Here is a 13,222-nt window from a genome sequence, read left to right as displayed (position 1 = left end):
GCTCTTTTGGTTGATAGTGTTGTTCCGAAAAAACACTTCTATTGGAATCTAAAAAAAATCCATGCAGTGTACATTTATAATCTTTCTGCACGTGGTCTCTCCTTGCTGCTTTCAATCTTGTTATTTACTAGACAAAGTTAACTTTTAAGTAACTCTTTTCACTCTCTTCTATAAACTCTCCTCCATAGTGACTTGTCATTCAATTGTGCAAATATTTAACAAGTTTTTCATTAGAATATTTAGACATAGTTTGGTTTGACTCATAAAGTCTGTACTGCTTGACCCTGTGTTCCAATTAATAGAATGGCCTTTTATTTTAAATATTTTTGAGCATGATTTTCATTTGAATCTAAAAATAAAAAAGTGAAAACAAAAAACAAAAAAAGTACAGCAGACTTAGATCTCATAAACACATTATGTTGTTCAGAAGAAATTAAAATTTTTGGTTTAATTGAATACTTTGTGATACTTTTATCAGGTTCTTTGATGATAAAGAAACCTGGGAAATATACAAGCAGTTCCTATGGGGTCCAGCTTTTATGGTGACTCCTGTCGTTGAACCTGTAAGTCTAGTCATGTATTATATTATCAAAATGATACCATTTTATCTCAGATTATTTCAATGACTTTTTTTTCAATTCCAGTTCAGGACCAGTGTGACTGGCTATGTTCCTAAGGCTCGATGGTTTGACTACCATACAGTAAGTTTAGGAAGATTTTTAGAAAGTTAACTAAACACACACACACACACACACACACACATATATATATATATATATATATATTACATATACATATATAATATTTTGATGGTTTATTCATATAATTTATGTATCTGTTTATTTTCCACTTAAAAAACCTGAATTGTTTATGTTCTGTTAATTATATTTGAATTAAAATAAATACCTTGGTACAATTAATTTATAAGCTCTAGTGAATTATGCAGTCATTGATTTGTTTTAGCAAGTAGGAACAGAAATGTGTACCGTATGACAACGTTCTGTTGCCTCTTTTGGCTACACAAAAATGATCATTAAGAATAATGAACTTCTTCCTTCTTTATGACCTTGTGAAATCCACACTTACAGTGTATAGGAAATCTAAAACCAAATGAAATCTGAGAATGAAAGAATAACCATGTCTTTAGGATACCCTTTAAATGAGAGCATTTTAAAAAAAATATGGGTTTTGTTCATTTTTCTTTAAAAAAAATGTGACGTTTTATTTCATAGATGTGCTTTCTTAAATCTTACATTACTGATTATGTCAATTCTCACCCGCCCCCTTCTTCTCCTTATCAGGGGGAAGATATAAAGCTCAAAGGAATACTTCACACATTTTCAGCTCCCTTTGATACAATAAATCTACACGTCCGAGGAGGTTACATTCTACCATGTCAAGAGCCAGCACGGAACACACATCTAAGGTAAATAGACTTGTTTTAGAACTGTAATTGCATTTTGTAAGGTATCAAGAAACAGCATTTGCAAATTCATTTGGAATAACAAATCAAAAACAAAAAAACAGGACAGTGAAACTCTTCTCAAGAATAAAAAACTTCTGGGGGAAATCATCATTCCTAACCTTAAGCTGCATTACAGAACAATAGTGATAAAAAAAACAAAAAAAATAATAATAATAAAATAAAATAAAAAAACAAAAAAACCACAAAAAAAACCTGTATTGTATTGCTACAGAGACAAGCAGGTAGACCAATGGAATAGAATAGAAGATCCAGAAATGTACCCACATATGGTCACTTGATTTTGACAAAGCAGCTAAAATCATCCAGTGGAAAAAAGACAGCATTTCCAACAAAAGGTGCTGGTTCAACACCTTTAGGTTAGCATGTAGAAGAATGCAAATCAACCCATTCTTTTTTTTCTTTTAATTTTACTTTTCTTGGATATTTTAAGTATTTACATTTCAAATGTTAGCTGCTTTCCCCACTCTCCTATACCACCTCCTCCCTCCTCCTGTTTCTATGAGGATGCTCCCACTCTAGCCCACCCACTCCAACCTCAACTTTCTGGCATTATCCTACATTGTGGAAATGAGCCTTCACAGGACCAAGGGCTTTTCCTTCTATTGATACTGGCATTGTCATCCTATGCTATATACCTGGCTGGAGTAATGGGTCACTCCATGTGTACTCATTGGTTGTTGGTATGGTCCCTGGGAGCTCTGGTGGGTTCTCATTGGTTGATATTGTTATTCTTCCTATGGTGTTACAAACTCTTTCAGTTTCGTCAGTCTTTTCTCTAACTCCTCCATTGTTCAGTGCAATAGTTAACTGAAACCATCTTCATCTGTATCAGTAAGGCTCTGGCAGAGCCTTTCAGGAGACACCTATAACTGGCTCCTGTCAGCAAGCACTTCTTGGCATTAGCAATAGGGACTGGGTTTGGTGGCTGCATTTGATTTGGATCCCCAGGAGGGGAAGTCTCTGGATGACCTTTTCTTCAGTTCCTGCTCCACTCTTTGTCCCTGTACTTCCTCCCATGAATATTTTTGTTCTCCCTTCTAAGAAGGAATGAAACATCCACATTTTCTAAATTGACCCATTCTTATCTCCTTATACAAATCTCAAGTCCAAAGGGATCAAAGATCTTCACATAGAAACAGATACATTGAAACTAATAGAAGAGAAATTGGGAAAGAGCCTCTAGCACATAGGCACACGAGAAAATTCCTGAAAAGAACACTAATGGTTTATGCTCTAAGATTAAGACTCAACAAATGGGACCTAATAAAATTGCAAAACTTCTGTAAGGCAAAGAACACAGTCAATAGGAAAAAATGGTAACCAACAGATTGGGTCTTTACCAATGCTACTGATAGAGGAGTAATATCTAATATATACAAAGAAGTCAAGAAGTTAGACTCCAGAGAATCAAATAGCCCTATTAAAAATTGGGTTAAAGAGCTAAACAAAGAATTCTGAACCAAGGAATATAGAATGGTTGAGAAGCACCTAAATAAATGTCCAGAATCCATAGTCATCAGGGAAATGCCAATCAAAACAACCTTCTGATACCACCTCACACCAGTGAGAATGGCTAAGATCAGAAACTCAGGTGACAGCAGATGCTGGTGAGGATGTGAAGAAAGAGGAGCACTCCTTCAATGTTGGTGGGATTGCAAACTGGTACAACCATTTTGGAAATCAGTCTGGAACTTCCTCAGAAATTTGGATATAGTGCTACCTGAGGACTCAACTATACCACTCCTGGGCATATACTCAAAAGATGCTCCAATGTATGACAAGGCCACATGCTCCACTATGTTCATAGCAGCCTTATAGCCAGAAGCTGGAAACAAACCAGATGTTCTGCAACAGAAATGGATACAGAAAATGTTGTACATCTACACGATGGAGTACTATTCAGCTATTAAAAACAATGGCTAACTTAAATTCATAGGCAAATGAATGGAACTAGAAAATATCATTCACAGTGTGATAATCCAGTCACAAAATAACACACATAGTATGCACTCCCTGATAACTTGATATTAGCCCAAAAGCTCGCAATGCCCAAGATACAATTCATAGACCACATGAAGCTCAAGAATAAGGAAGACCAAAGTGTGGATGCTTCAGTTCTTTTTAGAAGGGGGAACAACATACTCACAGGAAGAAATGTGGAGACAGAGTCTGACAGAAGACTGACAGAAAGGCCATTTAGTGACTGCCTCACCTGGTGATCTATCTCTTATATAGTCACCAAACCCAGACACTATTCCAGAAGTGCAAGCTGACAGGAGCATAATAAGGCTACCTCCTGAGAGGTTGTGCCAGAGCCTGACAAATACAGAGGCAAATGCTCACAGCCAAACATTGGACTGAGCACGGGGTCCCAAATGGAGGAGTTAGAGAAAGGACTAAAAGAGCTGAAGGGATTTGCAATTCCAATAGAAGAAAAACTATATTAACCAACCAGAACCACTCCCCCAGGGCTCCCAGGGACTAAACCACCAACCAAAGAGTACACATCACATAGAGGGTCACATGGCTCCAGCCACATATATAACCTTTGTGAGCATCAATGGGAGGTGAGGCTCTTGGTCCTGTGCAGGCTCAATGCCCCAGTGTAGGAAAATGTCAGGGTGGGGAGGAGGGAGTGAGTGGGTAGGTGTGAGAGCACCCTCATAGAAGCAGTCAAAGGGAGATGGGATAGGGTGTTTGTGGAGGGGATACCAAAATAGGTGATAACATTTGAAATGTAAATATAAAAATATTTAATAAAAGAAAAGAAAGAAATATCTGGCTCTAAAGTTAGTAGGTAGAAATGTCTGAGCTCTTCCCCATAATCCTTCTGTAGCAAAGTGGGTATTTACTTATAAACCAAAGACATGGCAGGAAAATGAGAATACTGAAGAACCTCAGGTTTCCCTGCTCCCTAGTCCAACTGGGATGCCAGAAAGCTACCCTGGTAGACGTCACACTTAAAGGTTGAGTCAGTTGAATATCTAGGGGAGCTGCATATTTTGTGAGATGCAAACAGTCCTGTCCATCCTTTGCTTGAAAGAGGACATACTTTACTCTTTAATATAATGAACAGTAAATATAATAATCATGTTAGTAACTGATCCTGTCTTTCAACATCACCTACCAAAATTTTCTTAAAAAATGTAATTTCAAGAGAAAAGCTGCTATTATCTTTCCACATGCAATATGCATAAATGTTGAAGACTCATAGAAAGTTACATTCCAGTAATAGATTCCATTAGAAGTGAGGCTTCCCTACTAACTGCAAACTAAAACTTCAGGACCTCTGTACATAATATGCGTAAGTATTTACAAATGAATCATTTTTTTTGAAACTTAACAAAAGCCATCATCTTTTTTTTTAATTTTATTTTTCTCTGTGACATAGAAATAATGACACTCCTTAAAAACATTCATTTGTGATTTGTTTTTCATTTTGAGGTAGGGACTCAAATAGTATAAACCAATTTTCAACTTCCTATGCAGCAAAGCATGGCCTTGAATTTTGATCTCCTTGTCTCTGCTTCTGGGTGCTGCTGAGATTTCAGGTGTTTTCTACCTTGCTTAGCATATGCAGGGCTAGAGCTCACACTGTAAGAGCATGCTGGGCAAGCTAGCTAACAGAGCTATATTCCCAGATCTGAAAACAGTATTTTTTAAAGAATCTCTAGAATACAAATATGAATTGTAGAAAAATGAGAGGAAGGTATAAATGAGAGGAAGGTAAAATGTCTTTGCCATTTTCATAGTCTATCACAAACAGCCCCACCATATTTGATAAACCTGCAGGGATACCCAACTCTCACCCAGTGTCCATACTTAAAACAGAGCTTATGATGTTGTTTTTTGATCTGTGGTTTTAAGTGAATAATATCCCATACAAAAGATCCATTATTCCAAAGGTTCTTTATTTTCTATCCGACTAATCCCATGGAACTAACAGCCATCTCTAAGCCTTTAGCATTCAGCATTTGCAGCTCATAGATTGACATGTTTTTGGAACTACAGGTCAAATAGCCTCTTCAGTGGTACAATCCTTCATTTATTATTACACATACATAGTCCTTCCATCCCTCAATATTTATCTTACTGGTTTATCACTGAATGATAGTTGAGTTTATGAAGCTTACAGAGTTCCTATTATTTGATGACTTCCCCTTGTTGTACATTTTGATTCGTTGCCTCTACCTGCTCATTTCCGTTCTATGATATATTTTCTGACTGATACTTTGTCGAAATAAAGATATCCACTAACAATAAAGTCAATTAACAATTAATAATGGTTATTGTCAATATCCATTAACAATAGAGTGCATAATAGTTCCTAGTGGATGGAGGTTCAGGACCTGCCTGCTTTCCATTTTCCTTTAGTCTTACCTTGAGCAGGTACTGGTGGAGACATACCGCTTTGAATTTCCCTATTATCATTCATCACTTTATAAAATCCCTGGTCCATTTTTTTTATTTATAAGGACTCACTGATATGTCCAACCTCTAAGTATCATGAATAGATTCTGTGACGTGGTCGATGTAAGACCGACCCTTTCCTTTTGCTTCTTAATCTAACCTATGCCTACTTCCTGGAAAGCTATAGGATGACATCCGAGAGGTCATGAACAAACAGTACTGAACTACTTCAATCATATATGGAGATATATATATATATATACATATATATATATGTGTGTATGCATATATCTGTGTATGCATATATATGTATATGTATATATACATATATATATGTATATATAAACTAGGTCTTGAAGAACTCTCAGTTTCACTGAGAGGTCTTTTTCTACATCTTTTTTTGGTTTCTGTTCCTAATGTTGCAAGTTATATGGAATATTGTTATAATTGTTTCCAGAGTAGAGTATAAGCTGTAAGACACTTAATATAATTTTCATAAGTATTTGTAAATTGAAGGCTCAACCAGACTTTAGTTTTGTTTTTCAAGACAGGATTTTGCTATGTAGCCAAAGTGAACTTTGTATCCATGATGTTCCTCTCTCAGTATCTCAAATTCTGGGAATATGGGATTGAATTAATATGCCACTATGCATATAGATTAATCATATTTTTTATATTTATATGATACAGTTCATTTTATCTAAGTAAATATTAATATACATTTAAGGATTTTTGCTTTGTCATGCTCGCTTATAATTTTAATATGAAGTTACTAAAAATTGAGCTGTAAAATTCTGAAAATGTTAAGAAACTTGAGAATAGAATACATTTTAATATCTGTGACTATCATATCAATGTAGAAAAGAATAGTTTGTTAAAGAACCACCCTTTTTTTAACAATTTGATGCTTTCAAACCAAGTTACTTCTTACACAATGTTGTACAGTCTGCTGTGTTTAATTAATAAGTAGACCTATATAGGCATATGCTGAGAGATGTTATCAATTAAAAAGCATGGACGTAGAACTATATAGTTATTCTTTGAATTATTATTAGTAAGCAATTATAATCTAATGTTTTATATATTGAAATGTGAAGAAGTTTTACACTGAAAGTATTAAAAATTGCATACTGGGGCTGAGACTACAGTTCAATTGTGGAATATTGGACATACACATGTCTTATTTTGGTATGTGAGAGAGGAATCGACGGAAGAGGGAGCAGAGGAGGACGGGGGGAGAGACTGATTAAAATAGAGATGCATAAAAGTTACAGTATCCATAAACCTAATGTTTTCAGCTACTATGAATGAGTCCTCTTCTGATTAATGGTGCTAGGTGAACTCTTAAAGCTAAATGACATTTGAGATACTTTACTATGTATATGGTGAATTTTCTTTCCGTATTTTATTTTCTCATTTTATAGAAGTAAAGTCTTCATTTTCTCTGTTTAGATGTTGGTTTTCTTAATTTCCTTACAATGCATATTCTTTCATGACTATCATATTATACAATATCCTCTGAAAATATAGAATTACATTTTTTTTCTTGTAGTCGACAGAATTACATGAAGCTCATTGTTGCTGCAGATGACAACCAAATGGCACAAGGGACTCTATTTTGGGATGATGGAGAGTCTATAGGTAAGTCTTCCATTCAGACAAATGTAACTGACAGCGGTTGAGATAATCTCATTTGTGCACTGTGTAAAGTTGTCTTTATATTATTCAAATGTTGATATGCCTTCAAGAGAATTGAGTACAGGCTCGACTTTGGTGTTATTTTTCTTGGATCATTATCTACCTGTATATTTTGTAAACATTCTTCACCATCATCTTCTGGTTGGTTTAATAATGATCTGATTACCTATAGCATGACATGAGAAGAAAGGCAGGATTTTTTTTGGGCACAATTAGAATCTCCAGGAAAGAATCAGGTGTGTGTGTGTGTGTGTGTGTGTGTGTGTGTGTGTGTGTGTGTTTCTCCAGCTGGTCATGAGGTGGGAGGAACCAATACTGGGACTGATTATGTGAGAGAATGGTAATGGGCCATAGGACAGAATGTGGAATAGAATAGTTAGGTTAATTTAAATGTGAAAAGTTAGCTGAGAGATAGCCATTTAAGGCTTATGGTTAATAAATAATAGTAAGTCTCTAGTTCATTATTGGTAAGCTGGAATGTCAGGTTGAGACAGTCAAGTGAAAGACAGTATGCTTATATTCTTAAAGTTACACTGTGTCAGCTATTGTACTTTGAAAGTGGAACATAAAGCTAGACATATCATTTAATGTTCAAATAGTATAATAATTGCTGGAAACAGTCCACATAAAAGTTTAAAAAATAAAAGAAAATTTTTGTCCCTTACTATAAAGGTATTTAGACACAGCTTACCTTTAGCGGAAGCTAGCAAAGTGATGTTTACATGACCCAATAGGTCAATGAGCCAAGAATGCCACATTTTATGTGTCATAATCAACGCAGAAGTATACCCTAAAACAAGAAATTAGCTCAGTGTCCTTACTGGGTTGCTGCTGCTTTTGCTTATCCTTTTAACATTCAATGTGTTTGTTGCTATGGTTTTATTTTTATCTTAACATGAAAAACTATCTTATTGCGAAATTTATTTGCATTGTATTCATGATGGTATAACAACAGAAATATCTACAATAAATAGTTAAGCCTCTCACTATGTATGTTTTTCTCTCCATTGGCATCAGGTACACCTCCAGGTTTTGTTAAGAGTACATATCCTGAGAGTTGGGAAAATAATTCAATTAGTTATTCAACACTTGCCTTGAAAACAGGAAAATCTGATTTCTGTGACATAAACATGTACCCCTTGGTGTTTTGTTTTGTTTTGTTTTTGTTTTTTATCAAATACTGGCAGTGTGCCTTTGTAATCTTAGACTAACAAGTTAGAGAAAAACTTATCCTTTACATGAGCTGTAAATAATGTAGTATATGGTCTATGTAACCAGCTCAGGTTTAGATGGAGAATCTCAGAAAAGAAAACAGTTGGAATCACCTGTCTTTCACAAATACATGAACACAAATACATGTGTACACATATATGTGAATGCATACATAAATGAAAATCTACATGTTCTGTGTGAATATATAGAAAGAAAATGTTCATAGCATAATATCAGTTTTAGAATAGCAAGATTATCAGCAAATTAATTTTCATAAAAGTAATGACATAAATAGACCATAGTTTGCACATTGTTCTTTGTGTGACTAGGAGAGGAATTAGAAGACATCAGGTTTTCTACACTACGTCAGTTTATGTTTTATCATATATATGACTACTTATTGTCATCATATAAATCCTGTTTTTGCATAGGTACAAAAAATAATTTTTGAAAGTTTCATCATTTTTTGTCTTGTGACAAACTTCCTCACTGTACAATGAGGATAGCCATAATTATTATGATAATGGCCATGCACATCTCCTTTATTATTTCTGTTATTGTACTTAAACACTTACTATAATAAATACTTTACCACTATTAAACACTTACTAATATTAGTAAGCAATATTATTATTATAATAACATGGACTTTAGATAAAGTAATGGCTGTAATGTTTTTATTTGTTTTGTATGTTTGCTTGACTTTATCTTGAAATTCAATAAAAGAATATTATATCACTTTTACCTGAGAAGAAAAATAAGTATGCTACAATTTATTATTGTTCTTTGAAAAGAAAATAATTTATTGTTTTTTCTTTCAAGACACTTATGAAAGAGGTCAATACACCTCGATACAATTCAATTTAAATCAGGTATGTAATATCTTCTGTAATAAATTTTACTAAATAATGTACAGTTTTATTCGTGGTTCACTATGTAACACACACTACATACTGTAATTGAATCATTTATGTGCTATCCAATGAGATTCACGTTAGTTCATAGCTATGTATTTTCTGACTACTTACTTGAATTTTCAATGGAGAATTTATTTGTTTTCTTTTTATGCCTTTATAGACAACTTTAACAAGCACTGTATTGGCAAATGGGTATAAAAACAAACAGGAGATGAGACTTGGAAGCATCCACATATGGGGGAAAGGAACACTCCGTATCAGCAATGCTAATTTGATTTATGGAGGAAGTAAACATCAGCCTCCTTTTACTCAAGAGGAAGCTAAGGAGGTAAGTGGTGTAAAAATGTGCTTTACTCAAGCATGCCTCTGAACAACATCTACACATTTTCTCATGGTCAGGACTAAAGAAACAGAATTACAAATAAGCTGTGGTGTTTGCCAGTTATCCAACTATGTTATGCTCACATATGTATTTATGTGTGAATGTCCTTAGTAACTTTTCAAACAGATAATGTAATAGCAGCTATTTTACAATTTCTCTTACACAAAATAAACAATATTATTTTAGATTATAATTCCAAATTGCAATTGAACAATTGCTCAAATACTATTTTTAATCATAAGATTTACATTTGAGCATTGCATATACCTCAGATAAAAAGCCTCTGAAATTGTTTCAAAATTAATGTAGCTCTGTTTAGGAGGATGAATATTGTCGTGAAAAAGAATACAGACTCTGAGCCAGGCATCAGAATCCCTGTGTCAGAACAGCCCTACCGCTAGTAATGGCCTTTTAGTTTCCACTATACTATTAGGCCATCCTCCAAATTTGGTAAATATTCAACCTTTAAGATCCTTTTCATCCAAACTCTGTGAATTCATTACCAATAAAATTAGGCTTAATACAATGTATATTTGTGATATCACTACCTGTGTTTCTTTTGGGTGAGTCCATGTGTTCATGTTTGTAACTGTGAGGAAAAATTTAAATTTATATGGGAAGAGCAAGCCATCAAGCAGTCAGTTTAAGGGAACATAATTCACAGAGTTACAGGGCTGTCCATCTTTAGTTTGAAAGAAAGACAGCTTTAATCAACTTGATGTTCTAATGGACCCCGGACTCTTAGTGTGCCACATCACCAATGCCAGTCTCTTTCAGTTGAATCTCAAATTAGCTTTGCTGACAGTGTCTAATCTGCCTGTTGGATTTACTCTTCAACTCAGAATCTAGTCTTCTACTAATGGAATGACAATCTATTCTTTTTAATTCTTTTTTTTTTCAATTATGTCAGCATTTTTGGCAAGGGGAGCAGTTTAGAATATTCGGTGGTGCCTTTTCTTGAAAAAGTTTAAAATTTACTCTCACAAATATATGTTGTTTAGAAACATGTGTTGTGACTTACAAAATGCCTAGCAAAAATGATACTGATTTAGTCCTTTGGTCAAAGGTAGAAGATAAGGCAGTTGTTTCCCTTAAGGGCAAATTGGTTTGCAGGTTTTATTCACCATCAATCACAGTTTAAAATAAATTGGATTGTATTTCCCCTTGTTTAGTTAGATTGAGAAGAAATGACATGATATATATATATATATATATATATATGAATAGTAAATAAGCCTCATGACTTCAGTATAAAAATCGAAGTACATAATGATAGCTGGTCAGGGTCAAATGAGGTTTTCCAAAGTGTTATTCTAAGTTTATTTGGAACAATTATAAACCTTTGCACAGATAAGTTTAAATGTTAAGAATATTACTTGATGATTTATAAAGTTTTTCCTTTAAAATAACAACTATACACAGTTCCTTATAAGTCTTTGTCTTAAATCTCATGCATAAACATATACTTCAAAATCACAGCTATTGGTTATCCAACATCAAACAGACAAATCACATTGTGCAGAATAAAAAAGGGTTTATTTTTGTATTTGCACTATATTTATAAGTAAAAACACCTAATGGGAAAAGAGGCCATGAATTTTAAAAATTGCAAAAAGGAGTATATAAATAAAGTAGGAGGAAGAGGAAGAAAAAATAAGCAAACAGTTAATTATAATTTTAAGAAATTGTAAGACATATATATGTGTGTTTATGTATATTATATAACATTATGTTATATATCTATTATATAATCAAGTTGACACACTCTAGAATACTCTGGAAAAGTATCTGTATGAGACAATGTCTAGACTAGATTGGCCTGCGGGCATGTCTAGAAGGCTTTTTCTTGATTATGTTTACTGATGTGGGAAGACCCAGTTCACTGTGCAAAGCACCATTCCATTCCATGAATCCATGTACTAGAGTATATGAAGATTACACGAGTTTCTCAATAGAAGAAAATGCAGGTAACTTTGATTGATGCCATTTACCATGAATGTGAGATGATTCAATGTAATGTGTTCTGTGGCATGACATGACATGACGAGGTGTGATGTGACTAGCTGCTTTTAAGTTCCTGCCATTCAGAACGCCTGGATCTGATGAACTATAAACTGGATTGGAGGCCAAATCAACCCCACCTGACCACACAAAAGGCAAAGAACATGAATGAATACCAACATGAAAATAAGGAGAAGCTACATCTGCTTACATATAGATAACTGAGATGAAAACAGTTTTTGTTAAAAAAGAATGATAAGAAAAATATAGTTATCTTTAAGTGATTAATTTCAACTTTTTCTCTTTTTAGACACTAATATTTGACCTGAAAAATATGAATGTTACTCTTGATGAACCAATACAAATCACCTGGTCATGAAGATCAACATCAGTTTGAGTTCCTGAGGAGGAATTGATATCAGGTCCATGGTTCTATTTCCATTTTTCCTGACTACATACGTTCTTTGAAACACAATTATCATGCTCCTTATCCAAATATTTCTCCATTGTTTGCATCAAAAGAAATGCTAGCTTGTGCTACAAATGCATCCTGGATGCCACTGCTCAGCAGGTTGAAAAGGATTTGAATGATTATGATACCTTGCAAGTCACAGCTAAACAGCTAAACCTGTAAACTTGTATGCATACAACTAGGTTATGATTAATGGAAGTGATTTTTAAATTAAAATTTTTGTATCTATAAATTATATATACTAATACATTCAATTGTGTAGGCTAAACTTATTTAACATATCACAATATTTAATCATTTTGTACTATGTATATTTCATTTTAAAACAGAAAATAAAAGTTGTATAAATACATTAAGATGTGAGGGGTTTTTTTTCCTTTGTTTTTCAAAGAAGCTCTGGCATTCAGGTTGGAATGCTAAAATGAGTTAATATAACATGGTGTTTTAGTCAAAAACATCAAATACTCCCAGGTCATTATCCAAAGAACAAGGTGCCTGCAGATCCTGCAGTGTACAATATAGTTTTGTATTAGCAGATGTCAGAGAAGGAAAGAACAGAAACATCTTCTTCACATCTCTTCTTTACTCGGCATACATACTTATGTGAGAACTCCACCTTCATGACCTAATTACTCTCCAAATAT

General features: G+C 34.0%; 1 protein-coding gene across 1 annotated transcript in view; it reads left to right on the top strand.

The window, feature by feature from the left end:
• Si (sucrase-isomaltase) overlaps positions 1-12,934 on the top strand; it is an 80,632-nt gene extending 67,698 nt beyond the window's left edge. The window contains 7 exon segments of the mRNA NM_001389226.1: positions 479-563; positions 645-701; positions 1,302-1,426; positions 7,449-7,537; positions 9,629-9,678; positions 9,884-10,051; positions 12,417-12,934. Coding sequence (NP_001376155.1) covers positions 479-563; positions 645-701; positions 1,302-1,426; positions 7,449-7,537; positions 9,629-9,678; positions 9,884-10,051; positions 12,417-12,485 — 643 coding nt within the window. The 3' untranslated portion in view covers positions 12,486-12,934.
• The last annotated feature ends 288 nt before the right edge of the window (positions 12,935-13,222 follow it).

The sequence above is a fragment of the Rattus norvegicus genome, chromosome 2, assembly GCF_021556685.1.
Source record: "Rattus norvegicus strain SHRSP/BbbUtx chromosome 2, alternate assembly SHRSP_T2T, whole genome shotgun sequence".
Lineage (NCBI taxonomy): Eukaryota > Metazoa > Chordata > Mammalia > Rodentia > Muridae > Rattus > Rattus norvegicus.
The sequence above is the reverse complement of the archived record's forward strand: the minus strand, read 5'-3'. Positions and strand labels throughout refer to the sequence as shown.